Source organism: Orbicella franksi, chromosome 5 (genome assembly GCF_964199315.1).
Source record: "Orbicella franksi chromosome 5, jaOrbFran1.1, whole genome shotgun sequence".
Taxonomy (NCBI): domain Eukaryota; kingdom Metazoa; phylum Cnidaria; class Anthozoa; order Scleractinia; family Merulinidae; genus Orbicella; species Orbicella franksi.
The window spans coordinates 20,822,401-20,837,400 of NC_138149.1; the positions used below are offsets into that span (position 1 = coordinate 20,822,401).

At 39.2% G+C, this 15,000-nt stretch overlaps 2 protein-coding genes across 2 annotated transcripts in view; one reads left to right on the forward strand and one right to left on the reverse strand.

The window, feature by feature from the left end:
* Positions 1–808: 808 nt before the first annotated feature.
* On the forward strand, positions 809–7,404 carry LOC145487044 (protocadherin-like wing polarity protein stan). Its single transcript, XM_081465751.1, has 8 exons — positions 809–1,408; positions 1,643–2,008; positions 2,510–3,825; positions 4,185–4,310; positions 4,985–5,354; positions 5,884–5,968; positions 6,427–6,465; positions 6,712–7,404. The coding sequence occupies exons 1-8, from the start codon at positions 1,111–1,113 to the stop codon at positions 7,199–7,201; spliced, it is 3,090 nt and encodes a 1,029-aa protein (XP_081321877.1). The 5' UTR covers positions 809–1,110; the 3' UTR covers positions 7,202–7,404.
* A 5,411-nt stretch (positions 7,405–12,815) lies between these two features.
* The window catches only part of LOC145486694 (uncharacterized), a 5,906-nt gene continuing 3,721 nt past the window's right edge, over positions 12,816–15,000 (reverse strand). Inside the window, exon 5 of the mRNA XM_081465406.1 lies at positions 12,816–14,609. Within this exon, the coding sequence (XP_081321532.1) occupies positions 14,469–14,609 (141 nt within the window). The 3' untranslated portion in view covers positions 12,816–14,468. The remainder of the gene's footprint in view (positions 14,610–15,000) is intronic.

Here is a 15,000-nt window from a genome sequence, read left to right on the forward strand (position 1 = left end):
TACACTAACCTAGAACAAACGCCTCTTAACAGATGTCAACAACTACCGGCGCCCTACAAACGACTTATCCATGACAGAAACGAAACCGACAAACGGACTTCTAACAGACCGCCTTAACAATACACGGACCAAAAACCGACCTATTTGAGTAACAACAGACGGATCGAAACCCACCAATGACTGATGACAAACTTTACACGAGTCTTTCAGCCAATACCATCATGGCTATACTGACCAATCACGTTCAACGGACCAGCCTTATAAGATCATCGACTGACAAACACTATTCACTTGACTCTGAAGATGACTTCCGCTCAGGTTGTCGAAACGTCAGTTACCAACAACAGTTCTTTTCAGAACTAAACTCACCCGGACGATCACACTATACGAACTACTGATACTCCTGGGTTCAAACCATTTACTGAGAAATCGCTGAGAGTAAAGGCCTTGGAGAAAACCGGGGGGACCGGAGGTCACGATTGCCATATTGACAATAAAGCTGACAGTTACTTGTGGTAATACATTGTTCGTGGCTAGTCTTACGCAGCTCGTTTCATCCCCTCCAAGGGATTCATCAGAGACCTTTCTGCTTGGCAAACTAGTTGGGCATCGCGGCCGAACTCCCGTCCGCTAACAAAATAATGACAGCAATCTCGCAATATATCGCATAAGGACTCCCGACTGCACAAATAGCCTTTAAAAACACATGTAAATTCAAAATGTCAATCGAAAGGGCCAATCTACATCTTACATTTATTACCTATTGTAGAAATAAGACTTTTTAATGTATTTTTCTGGGAAAGGGATTCTCGTGAAAAAGGAGCGGGAACGCGGGACCCTTTCTGCATGATGTGCAATCCGAAACCCTCTCTACTTTCCTTTTTTGCATCGTTTTGCGTTTTAGTTCTTTCAGGGGATCACTGTTTTTCTGGGAATAACGCTTACGTTTGTGGGAATAATGCAGTTGCCGTATATAAGTCGAGCCAGGTTAACGTGTGAGAAAGGAAAGAAATATTTTACGAGGACTATATTTTGGTGAGGATATCAAAATAGGGACATCTTTGTTTGTCCTTTTGCACCCTGCATTTACCGAAGTCCACGTTTGAAGTCATGCGTTTTGAGATCTGTTCCAAGGAAGTTCTACTTGATGGTATAGACCTCATGAATGAATGTCATTGTAAGATTATCAACAACCATCAAATAGTTCTCCACTTTTGGCAGCCTCTACATTCAGGACTTGATTGTACTCTATGTTCTATTTCAGATCCTCGACCAGCTTTTCAGTCATTAACCTACATGGTATCTGTAAACGAGAACGGACCGCCACTGCAGCTGATCCTCAACATATCAGTGAGGGCAGAGAGTCAAGAGAAGACTCGGGCGGATATGATATTCAGAATTATTTCAGGTTTGCTTACTGCTGTTAAAATTGTGCACCAGTGAGAACCGCACACCTTAAACAGGCTGATTCCATCGATTGTTTATTTTTGATCCAAATTCCTTTGCTGTACCTCTCTGGTTTTAATTTACTACGCGTAAGGAATGGTGAAATGTGATTGTAAATACAATACGAATTAAATCAGTGATAATTATCGAAGAAGATTTCGGCCTTAACCTTACTCCGCGATTCGTTTCATTCCAGGAAACATAAATGACTCCTTTTTTATTCTTCCAAATGTCTCGTCAACCCATTTCGGAATTTACACGTTTCGTCCATTAGACCGAGAAGAAAAATCTGAATATCAACTACTTGTAAAAGCGACCAATATAGATGAACATGCGCCCAACTCCACCACCGCTGTAAGGATCACCGTGGTTGATCAAAACGACAACGCTCCAAGTTTCAACGAGAAAATCTATGACGTCAGTATCCTGGAAAATGTCACTGTTGGTCACGTGTTGCTAGTTCTTTATGCCCAGGATGACGACATGGGAGTCAATGCAAATGTGACCTACTCAATACTGGCTGGATCTGGCATGAATACTTTTAGCTTGAACAAGACATCAGGTATCAATCAATGTATATTAAGCAAGGAAGCCCAGGAAAGCCAATAAGGCTTAGGAGTCGTGATAAATGATAGTGAGTTACTATTACTCCTTTAGAGCACTTTCTACTGACTGCTAAAGGTAATTTTGTTGTCTGCTTTACTTTTACGTCTCACAAACTCTCTAACTGGTTAAATAAGTAAGGTGAATGTTCTGACCAATCAGAGCAAACATTCTTTCGTTTCAACCAATCAAGAACAAAACCGCCTAACACCGTCGCATGTTTTTGCCTCGCGGTCTGATTGGTTATTTGATTTGGTTATACTTTGTCCAAGGTGATAAGTTTGGCTAGAGGCTCCGCACAAAAACGTCTTCACATGTAATCTTGACTCTTTTGATTGTAAAAAGCTAAAAATTTTTACCACGCGATATCCCAATGTTAGAGGGGTGTCACTCATTTGCAGAATTGTCAAACTTCGGAGACATTGCTTATCCTACAAGTCATTTTCCTTCCAATTTTCAGGTGAAATAACTCTGATGAAGACATTAGATCGTGAAACTCAACCCACATATTCACTGTTCATATCCGCCCGCGATCCTGACTTTACAGCTTTCACAGAAGTTCTTATAACAGTACTTGATGTAAATGAACACAAACCGGTTTTCAACCCACTGAAATACAACGTGACAATTTCTGAGGCGGCAGGTATTGGGAGCTCGGTGTTAAAACTGACTGCTACAGATAAAGATACTGGAAGTAACAGCCAGCTGGTATACTCCATTGTGAAAGGAGACCCCCGCCGTTTGTTTACTGTTGACAGTCATGGCATTATAATAGTTTCCAAGGATTTAGACTATGAAAAGAACTCAACGCATGATATGAGAGTAGCTGCTCACGATAACGGACAAACACCACTTTTTGCCGACAGACCAGCTCATGTTTTCATTTCTGTGCGAGATTTGAACGACAACTCGCCAATTTTTCAACTCTCCTTGTACGAGGAAACCATTTCAGAGAGCACGTCCCCTGGGACAGCTGTTCTGCGCGTGCGTGCCTTGGATGCTGATCGCTCACACGCTAACAGTGAAATGGTTTTCTCGATTGTGAAAGAAGGGTTAGATCATGATTTTGTGGTGAACTCATCTTCAGGTGTTATTTATGTCAATAAACCCCTGGACTTTGAAAGAACGCAGGTTTATCGATTTCAGGTTGCAGTGCAAGATATCAGTATTCATTCACGCCTGGATGTCACTACGGTTGTCATTTCAATTTCCGATGAAAATGACAACTCGCCAGTGTTTAACCCTTCATACTATAACATATCGATATCAGAGGACACAGCTGTTGGAAGAGAACTACTTAGGATTCAAGCAGTGGATCATGATAGTACAGCGAATGGAGCTCTTACCTACTCCATAGAATCGGGCAATGATCACTCTACTTTCTTCTTGGATGAATCCAAGGGATTTCTCTATCTGGCCACTGAACTTGATCACGAGAATGTGTCACGTTATCTTTTAATGGTCAACGTGAAGGATATGGGGGTCCCGTCTCGTAGAGCTGAGGTATCTGCTACAATCATTATTGCCATCAATGATGAAAACGACAATCTGCCTCGGTTTAATTCCGAGATTTACACCGCAGCAGTCTTTGAGAACATTACATCTGGGACTTACGTGTGTTCGGTTCATGCTGACGACAAAGATTCTTATTTAAACCAAGAGATTACATATATTATGGCCACTTACAGTGACACAAAGGCTCAGGAAAAATTTACCGTGAATAGCGCTACTGGTGCAATTTTTACAAAAGAAGACCTCGACAGAGAAGAACAAGAGGTATGCGGAAAGAAGTTGTTTCTCAGAGAGAGACATATAGAAATGGTCAAGGAGTGCTATTGAAATACAAGTTTTGAAAATTATCGTGATCGATGCATGAGGTGTTCCCTTTCATCTCCAGTTCCGGGATCTCAAATTTAGGTTAGATCAAATCAAATCAAAACAATGTTTATTTGTTTATTTGCCAACTAACTAAAGCTTAGAGAGTATTCTCGTCTAAACCATCACACTAACCCACCAACGATAATTCACAATCTCAAACTAAGTGTTTTTCGGCCTTATTTAAACATTTCAGTTAATTAAGTAGAACATTAGAACGCAAAGAACACCTAACTATTACACTATGTTTCGGGCTGCAGGTCTATGAGTTCACAGTCATTGCAAGGGATGGTGGGAAGGTATCTCTCGAAGGTTACGCGAAAGTGATCGTAACTTTGATTGATGTCAACGACAATCATCCGGTGTTTGAGCCCTCAAAATACCAGGTAACAGTCAGTGAACATACACTGTTGAAGACGACACTGATACATTTGTACGTATGTGCAACGGTAAATGGCATATCAGTAAAACAGGAGGCTACGTTATAGTAAATACAACTGACGGGCAGAGTGAATTGCAATTTTGTCGTAACCAAAATGGAGCTGCTTATTCCTCAAAGACACATGACTATGAAAAAGTAAGCGAGTGTTCTGTCTGCATAACGATGACTGCTAATGCAGGATTGCTGTTGCATCATAGTCCGCTGGGCTTGCGGTTATAGATAGCTATAAAGCTATTAAAGTTAAGTATTATTACATTCTTGCGAGACAGAAATTTCATATCAGCGTTACTAGAGGGGAAACATCAATACTTGTGGATTCGTATTGTTATTCGAAACAATGTAGACCTGCAAGGTATTACTTACAAACGTTTACCGTATTATGGATATAAAATTGTTATGTAAAGGAAAGGAAGTGAAAAATTAATTAGCAGAAGAACTATTCTTTATTTCGTGAGGCCTCTTTTTTAAGGTCACAAAAATTCAACTCAGTGGAGTTTAAACTGATTACTTTCAAGCTTGATATTAAGACTGCTAAGAAAATCAAACCACACCGCCACATTATCTTATCGCTCACTTTTAATAATTGCATTGTACTTCAAACTGTTTTCTCTTTCCCAGTCTTCAATCCACCTTACAGCGGACGCGTCCATCTCCTCGGCCGTTATAACTTTAACCGCTGATGATCCAGACAGTGGGTCCGGAGGAAAAGTCAATTACTCTATCCTGAGTATCACGGGCTCCATATCTTCAGAGCATAGTAGTGCATTCCGTTGTATCAACGAGTCAAATGGGACTTTTAGAATAGATGAGTATACGGGAACTTTAAGGGTCGCAAGGACGTTAGCATCGCTCTGTGTTTATAAGGTGACAATTCGTGCAATGGATCATGGCAGCCCTCCGTTGTACAGCGTTATTTCCATAGAAATTGAGACCGGAAATGCCACTGATTTAGGAATTCCTACAACCATTGCGATCGTATCGCAGGAAGGTTTGTTCACACTTTGTCTCATTCATTCATTCATTCATGCATCCATGCATCCATCAATCCATCCGTCCGTCCGTCCGTCCGTCCATCCATCCATCCATCTGTCCATTCCATTCATTCATTCATTCATTCATTCATTCATTCATTCATTCATTCACTTATTCATATATTTATTCAAGTTCACAATCTCATTCTCTGTACGCTTTTCCCATGTCATTCGTTCATTTATTCATCTATTTATTTCTCCTACGCGTAATCAGTATGCAACAGAAATATCTTATGACGGAAGAGATTTTGAGACACAGTTCCCTCGTGTAATAGTGTCTTAAACTTTCTGTATCATCATTTAACTGTAGATCTCCCACTGTTTTTCTTTTATCGTTTTGTATTTTCTTCTTGGCCTTCGTTTTAAAAATGCTACTCTTATATTGCTTGTTAAATGTATTGAGACTTTCTATCTACCACGTTTTAACATCATTAACCAAAAGAAACATTCATGCTTACTTTTGCACATTATCTTCAACTTTGATAGATTTCACCAAAGTCATCGTGATCGTTTGTGTATTCGTCTTGATCATCGCTGTCATTATTGCATTGCTGATTTGGAGGGAGGCCAGGTTAGTGAGGTTTCTCGTAATCACAAGCTGCATTTCTGTTGGGCGCCTAGTAACTGATAGTTGTCCAAGAAAATTTGAATTTTCTACCTTCTTTTCCTGTTGTAACGAAAATTTCACTGGATAAACATAAAGTAAATTTCAATATAGTTTTGGCGAATTAACACCACGAAATTTGCAATTAAAATGCTCAACAGCTGTTCCAGTGAGGCAAAACCGAGTTGTTCATCTTCACACTTGCTACCTTTAGCTCGTCTACTGTATATTGTAAGAGAGTCAATTCCCCATAGAGACCTAATTCCTAGCTGGGGGTCTAACCCTCTTACCTCTCATCATCTCTTGGCAATCTGCAGAGTTTTTCAGTGTTTTTCCTTAAGTAAGAAGCAGAGTTGATTTCATCATGATTTAAACGTCTCGCACCAAGTTTACAGTGACACTGATTTGTTGTGCTCTCCTTGCAGACGACACATGCACAAGAGAAGAGTTATGTTAGCACTACGGTATGTTCAAACAGTTTTTTTTGACACATTGCATTGTATTTCTATCAGTGATTTGTGCAGTAATTTGAGACCTCAGTCTGCATACTTTATTCATGATCACTTTCAACACTTCAAATGTCCGTTTTCGAAAATCAAATTTTCTTTTTTTTTTGCATTTCTTACGCCACATGTACACGCAACTTTGAAATTAACTTAATTTTGAGGCGGTTCACACATCAACTGTCTAGTATTATCTGTACATATCAGGCGTTCTGTAAGAACGGATGGCGATATCAGCTCTTCAGATGAGCAGGAAAGAGCTTGGTGCAGAAGATACTCTATCGAACATCCGGGAACGTTTCTCGACCACTGCTCTACGGCCACTGAGATGCCGAGCTCGCTCCAGACTCCGCGCTCCGATGCAGAAACAGACCTGCTGGAGAATTTTACACTGCCGTATGATGAGAAAGGTTATACTGTTTTAGATGGAGACACCGAGAGCTTTTGTGTCAGCATTGACTTTGGTATGGAGTCTGAAGAGCCATTCGTATTTCCAGTCACCATAGCAGCAGTAAATGACATCGACAGAAAAGTGGCCAGGAAAAAGAAAGCACTTGCTCGGCGGAAAAAGTCCCGCACGTCGCGTTCTTCGTGGGAATCTAAGCGTTCTCAGGTGTCCCTGCCCGCGAAATTTGGATCCCGTAACCACTCGAAAGGAGGCGGTGTCCGTGAAGTCATATCTGATACCCGGTTATAAAATATCGAGATCACTGGAATAGAGTAATTACGGTCTGAAACAACTCATTCATACCAGGACGAAATATTTCACTTTGAGTAGGAAAGTTGCTGCCTCTTGTCTTTCCTATTTGTCAATCAGTAACACATTACGTTTACTGTGCAAGTTATGTTATATGTCAGTAAACAGCAAACGCTTTAATTAGAAGTAATATTCCTGTCCATATTAAGCAGAAATGTCAAAAAGGTGAAAAAAAAAAAAAGGTTGAATTAACGCTTTAAATAAAAATAAATATCTCAGTCCTTTGAGACTCCAGGAAAACACCACTGCTTGCTTTCAGTCACAAAACAACTAGTGTTGGATTAAAAATGATTTCGTTCTTCAGTTTCGCCCCATATCAAGCGAAAACGCCTCGTTTTTATTGTTCTGAAGAAACTAAACACAGCACATATAATGATAGAGTAAGGATGTCTCGCTATCGATTTTCTTTACCCGCAATATGGGCTTATCCGCACTGGCAAAAAATTGTTTATTTAGATAAATTTTCTGTCACCACGTTAAGTACAGCATTATTATGAAGACACGCAAAGTTGCGTAAAGTAACAAAGCCGTAAAGCCATGGTAAAGATGCCTTGTTTGTTAAAGCATTTAAAGCGTCTAAAAGTCCAAGTGCGATATCACGCTTGAAGTACTGGGGCGGGTACACACAAACCTAAGAACTCTCGCCACCATGGCCTGTCTGGTTATTGACTCCTTGTGAACTTTTCGATCGCTCAGATGGAACGACAACGAAAATATTATTATTACTGGATTCATTGCGTTGTGTATGTGTGCAGGAAAGAACAGTGCCTTCCCTTGGATATGTAAAGTGTTGACGAATCAAACTGCAACTCGAGTATCTCCTGAGTACCCGGCCTTTAACAAGTACCAATCAGCGGGTTTTCCCATTAGGTACCAGGTTCTCTTCGTTCTCCCGCTTATTTTGGTGTCCTTTTGAAATGGTGCGAGATGTCAGCTTGCATCGATGAGAAATCCATCTTAATACACTAACTGAACTATACTTTGGCCAGGCAAAATCCAGTTTACTTTCGCTTCGGCTCCGTGAAGTGGTCACTCAGCTGCTGTAAACGGGGGTCAGAGTCAACAACAGCAACACAGGTGAGTAATTGTTGTATTGAACGATAAGCTTCTTAAACACTGTTTTAAAAGATGACCAAAGATGCCTGGAATGCAAACATTTAATTTTGCTACTGGTCGGGAATTGTACGCGATGACGTAATTGTTATGAGACCGAAAGTGTTTTTGGGACACGTTGAATGTTATTATTTTGTATGAGAAGCCATATTGAAATTTTGTACGAAGTGAATCCTTCAAAATCCTTGTAATCCTCAGTCGGTAGAGCATGAGACAGCTTAATCTTAAGGAGTGGAGCCTATATAATCCAGAATAAATACAGTCCAGAGGGAATTCTTGTATAGGGAATATTTCTTTCTCTATCAAGCAGAAGTTACACATTGTGGAATAGAATCGACTTTCAGTTGATGTGTTTATATTCTGTATCATTATAAGCCGTAAGTGGTCGTTTAAAATGTGGTGTAAGCTTATCTGTTATCATTAACTTCCTGCAAGATTTGTTATTGGCTTTTATGTACATGTACACTGTATGTAGTATCTTATGGCGCATGTAAGGTTTTGTTAACCTCTGATGTGAATACCAGTAAACTTCACGTGCATTCTTTAACTTAATTTCAATAGTGCCATGTTGCCGTGTGTCTGTTTAGTAGATGGAAAAGGATGACGTCAAAATCTGGTAAAACAAGAAACGGTGGCACTCGAGGCAATAACAGATTGTGTCACTGATGTTCTTACCACATTTTGACGTTTTTTCTGATCAGTTATACACGGCAACATAGAAACTGTTCGTTTCGTATAATAAAGAAACAAAATTAACTATGTTAATGAAATCTACGCGTCTGTCTTCCAAATGATAATAAGTAAGAGCCAATCAAAATGCAAGAATAATTTGACATATTATAGTGTATGTTAAGATACAATTTTGATGTTAGTATAAATATTCCTAAATTGTTTAAGCTCAACCTATGAACAATAATGTACATTGCACCCACTTTTACCAGATACTACATATTGCAGAATTTTCTTTCACAAAAAACCCTAGATTCTTAGAGAGGTACACACGTACCTCAAACTTTCACGATAACTACAACCACTGTAAGAAACTGGGATCTTGCCAAGCTATTTATCAACTTGAAGCTGATAAGGGTAAATTAACTTCTGTAACAAGCTAGTGAAACTGATTTTTTCAAAAATTAGCCTTTCATAACTTTGCTCTCAGCATTTGTCACTTTGCAATCATCACTGACCTTACTCTGATGAGTGTCTAATGCTCAAAACATCAGCCATACAAACTCACTAAGTGGTTAATTTTCGTGTTTTAATTTCAGGGTTATAAATAGCTCAGTGTTTCACATGCCAAACAGTTTCTTTAGGAACTAATGCCTTTCCTGCTAAGTTCTACACATGATGGCATCATTTTTGGTATAACTTGCACGTATGAAACATGATACTAACAAATTGTCAGAGAGAACTGGTTATGACTGCCATTGAATAATGGTAATTGTTTTTCCAAGAACAGCAAATTAACTGAAAGATTTGGTTTGTTGAAAATGTTTACCCATGATGGGAAGCTGCAAATGAATATATTGAGCAGATGTTTTGAATTTTCATACCATTTAGAATAAGAAGTCTACCTTAAAACATACGCAAGCTGTACCCCATAATTTCCACTGAAATTCTTAGAAAATTACCTTTCCACCATTTGCTTTCCAATCAAAATTTCTGGGATTTTTGGTTAATCATAAACAGCTTCGCTTCATATTCTCAAGTTGTTATAGGGCAAGTAGATTCAAAACAAATTAAGCTTTAAGTTACATTGTATGGCAGACAGGTGAAACACATAGTCAGCTATCAACATCTACACAATAGTTGCTAGATTAGTTGTTAGATCTAAAGCTGACAATCTATCCTCTCTGTAAATGGGATCCTTCACAGTGAACTTTAACCATGACATTTCTTGAGTAAACTTCCTTTAAACCATCCAACAGCTGAAAATTTTACTACGAGGCTTCCAGTTTAAATTCTACACACGAATAGCAAAATGGTCCAACGTTCTGTACTGGCACACTGTCATCATCACCTGTGACTTTGGTTTCCAAGGTAACGTGCAGTGTTTCAAAAATACTATCAGTAAAACTTTCATGAAGGCATCAGCCACCCGATATCCCATACACCTTCGCGGGCCAATACCAAAGCGACACAAGCTTTTGCGCATGTTCGGTGTTTCGTTGTCGAATCGTCCGGCACGGCGGAAAAACCGCTGCTCATGCGCAGTAGATTTCGGCTCGTCTTCCCGCCTTTCCATTTTCAAAATGGCGGACGACGAATCAAAAACGAACACGTCATTGTCATGGCTTTTGGCAAAATCTTGCTCGCTCAAGGCCGTTACAAACAACTCGGCTACTTTGGGCAATGATCCGTGCTGATGTTTTGACTGTGATCGAGAGGATCGAAACGGTGTTGTCAGTTTTCTCAGGCGATAAGGCCAGCTCTTCCGAAAGGAAACTTTCAGCTTTTCCAAATTCACCCGAGGTACCGTTTTTCCTTTTCTTAAGGTCGTGTCAAGTTCTTTAAGGTTTTGAACCGCAATTTCTTGTAGCTTGTTTAATTTTACGGAACATATAAAATGTCTTTTTTTTCGTGCTGATGAAAATTTTTAAATGCTATTTGTTCATGGACTTTTGTATCGTTGCCTGAAGAAAGAAAAGTGGAGCACGAATTCGTAAGCAGTACACGCTAACGACTAATTTTGTTGTGCTTTTCGCTTGTGTGCTATTCATTCGTGCCTTGTTTTGCCGCTTCAGTGGATGCCATGCACTGCCATGAGCTGAAAACTTGTAGTAAGCTTATAGAGGTTTAGTATGGCATTGTAGAAAGTTGTATTGTATATGTAATACAGCTTGAAGGATAAAATAAATTGCTCCTTGTTTATGTTGGCCTGTGTTTGATATTATGGCTTATGCTACTTCGCACTTAATACGATTCTTGTTCCTTGGCAACGCAGCTTTCCCCGCAGCTGCGGGCTTACTTATTGCAAACACTTCTCCATCGTGTTAACAAAAAAAGCAATCCGCCAAAAGGGGTTGTTGTTCCACTTTATACTGGGGGAACATTCGTTTATGTGAAGGCTTGTAGTTACATCGAAATTCAGTCAGTGTAAAACGCAGACTGTGCACTGCAGACTGCAGAGTAAGGGGGAAATACATACTGCAGACATTATTATAACTGAATCGTGTTTTATCGAGAGCTAACCTTAAACAGGCTAACTGGAGAAAATATTCAGACTAAACCTGGGGCGGATACAGAGAAGGGGTTTCGAGATACGAACTGCCAAAAGGCGGTTCCCGGTAGGGGGACCGGTGGCTTTCACGCTGGAAATTTTTGAAATTGTGGTCCTTGAATTGGAAATGGAATTCCTGTTATTCTGAGGCCAAGTTCGCATGTTATGTTTTATTTCTTTTTTTTAATCTAGGAGGTTCGACCGAACCAACCAAAGCCCCCTAGATCCTTCCCAGCTAACCCGAGTGATGTTCAGTCTAACCCTACAACTATTTAGGCTAAACTCTCACTTCGTAAGGTTGGTCTGTTACTGGGGAATCCTGAAATACTTGTTCCACGCATTTGGTTCCTTAATTATCCCTTTTATTATTCCTTAATTTTTTTATAAAAGGGGACATATCATTTAGTATCCTCTCCAAGGAAGATGGCATTCATTTCATCCATGAAAAAAACTTCTTCAAGTTGATGTACATGGCCACGTCACACTGTCTCCAGCCAGAGAATCAAGTAATTGAAAGAGAGGAGGAGAGCTGTGAAACTCTGAGGTCTAGCTGTGTAAAAAAAGAGGAAAAAATGTAAAATTAAATTAAGCTATACTTTGGCTTCATCCTTTGAATACTTATTACATTGCAAGAAGAAATGTCATTAACTTAGTATCTGCACTGTTCATACATTATACAATACTGCATAGAGCATTGAACACTATGCAACTTCTTTCAACCTATATTGTGAATACCTCAGTCATTTTGCTAACTTTGTAACTGGGAAATTTAAATCTTGTAGTACAACATAATCATGAAGTACAACAAAAGGATTGTTACTTCTTGAGGTTTCACTCAATAAAAAATTAATAAATAAAAACATTTCATTAACCTCATCATCATCAGACTAATTAAACCCAAAAAAGTCTGCCTTCAGGTCAAAAAATAATTTTTACAAACTTTTAAAAACTCTTTCAAAACCACGCAATTAGTCCATTCAATAGCAACAAAACAAAAAACTCAGTGTACATCTGTCATATCAGATTCTTGCACCGCTACAAGAACTTTTAAATTGTAGACAACACAAGCCAGAGGACATATCCAGACGTAGAAAGAAATCGGCAGGTTTCTTTCACAGGTCACAGGTCACAGGTCACAGGTTACAATCAAAACAATCAGTAAATTTCGCGATGTAACAATTCCCGAGATTCCCGAGAGGTTTATCGATGTTTCCATGTAACAAACCCTAACTAAAAATGTTTTACTCTGCAATTTTAATGAAAAAGTTTCTAGGGGTGGTATATGTACGAAATGGGTTGAAATATAGCTTTCAGACATGTAGTGTTAATATATTTTATCGTAATAAGATAATTCATTATGATAGCAAATTGAACTGTTTTATTTCTATATATTTTTTTTTTGGAAATCTTTACAACGAGTATGGACTAAACAGAAACAAGAGGGTCCCCTATACCTACTCTGAAAACAATTTCACGCATAAGTAATTGGCCTTTTCATGCATCACAAAAAATTCGAAAACAGCTTCACGTTAACAGAAAAAAATCACTTTTCACGTAAAAATGCAAAGGCTAAATCATGTGTCACATATAAGTACAAATTCTATCCACGTTTCGCAAAACATACAGAACCCTCCATTTTGATGCATCGAAATGCCGTGTGCATGTGTGACACATCGTGACAGACTAGATTCTTGGTCCTCCTGGTTCACTGTCGCTGTGGTTAGTTCTCAGCCGCATGGAATGGGCAGGTTTTACATCTAGTTTGGTGTAGTTTACGAGCTTTAATGACGCTAAAATCTCCAAAAAAAGCGGACAATTATTCCCGCAAAAGTCGTTGGTTCACAAATCACGCGTAAGTAAATGCATAATTCACAGATCAGTGTAAGCCTGTTTCGTTTTCATAATATATTAAAAGGCTACAAACAATTTATGTTTTCAACAGAAATAAGTCTTGGCTTTCTTTGGATCAATTTTTTTTTTATTTCAGTGCTACAACTGATTTCCCCTACGCGTTTTTTTTTTTTTCCGAAAAGAGCTGTTATAGTTGCACTTGGGACGCATTTGTATGCATCTGTTTTATGACGTGTTGGCATATTTTTTGGTGATCTGTGATCTGTGACCTGTGACCTGTGACCTGTGACCTGTGAAAGAAAACTGCCGGAAAGAAATGTGTCACCTTGAATAGTATGCTGATATCCGGACTGAAGATAAGTTGGCTACGCTTTTAAAACATTCAATGCATGTAAGATTTATATCCTTAAATCTACAAAATTAAGCTCATTTACAGTACAGTGTCACCGATTTTCGTCACTTATTTATATGAACATGGCAGACAAAAAACCTAACGGGTCTCTTCCCAGAGGCAAGTCAAGATATTACGGGTAATTCAAATGATAGCGAACAAAATCTTCAACTTTTAAAATGTAGACTCATCGAGCCAAAAAGTTTCCGAAGCAACACGAACTAGAAAATGTTGCGACTTGCAAAGATCAATCATTTACGGAAGGAAAGGAAGGAAAACTTGGATTACCTTTGAACGTAGCTTCCATTATGCTGTGTTCATTGTGTTAAGTCATCTGTACACCAATATCTGCAGCAGAAGAGTGTTGTAAATTAACTAAGCAGGTGCTTCCGTTTGGCACAAAATGAACACGACACCAACGGACAAAAGAAATCACAACACAAAGAATAACACTCAAAGAAAGCAACAAAACCAGGCTAACATTTGCAACATATTTACTTTTGCTTAATCCGCATTCTCTGTGACAAGTAGAAGTTCTAACTGGGTAAAAATCCACAATATTTCTTGCTGTTCGATGCTCCCGCTTGCAAAATGTTCAGACATTTTCGATACTCGTTTGCAGCCGCAAATTGTCAGCGGCGAGCGCTTGAGCATGCTCCAAGGCAGCGGATTTTCAGCCAATCAGCGATTTTTCGTCGGGGATTGAAAGTTTCGGTATCGCCCCAGACTCCCGTGTTGCTGTTTACTGCACTGTTGTCAATGGATACTTCAACCTGAAAAAAGAAACGAACTTGTTAGCCTAATTTAGCCTTACGAAAAAACAAGGCCTTATTTGTCTCACTGCACGGAACACAAATTTAAGGAACTCTGTTATATAGTACCGTTAACGGACTGAAGATGAGGGCAAGAGACGTTTGTTTCAAAGAGGGACGATGATAAACGACATTGACGAAAAGACAGATTTTGATCTTACGACTGAAAGGGTTTAAGAAAATACACTACATTTCTGTATTTAACAACGGATGGTTTTTGCAACTGGAACCGGAAATTCATCCATGATGTATTCCCCAAACCATGAGAACATCAGTGAGCAATGCTACCAGAGATAGGAAAAGAAACCGGACCAGCAAAATCAATGTCTGTTTCCGTGAAAGTACTGATGTA

Excerpts from the sequence above, each read along its gene's own strand:
- LOC145487044 (XM_081465751.1), top strand. The coding sequence starts at position 1,111 with ATGCGTTTTGAGATCTGTTCCAAGGAAGTTCTACTTGATGGTATAGAC. Across the intron at positions 1,409-1,642 it reads GATATTCAGAATTATTTCAG|GAAACATAAATGACTCCTTT; the intron begins GTTTGCTTACTG and ends GTTTCATTCCAG. Across the intron at positions 6,466-6,711 it reads AGAGTTATGTTAGCACTACG|GCGTTCTGTAAGAACGGATG; the intron begins GTATGTTCAAAC and ends TGTACATATCAG.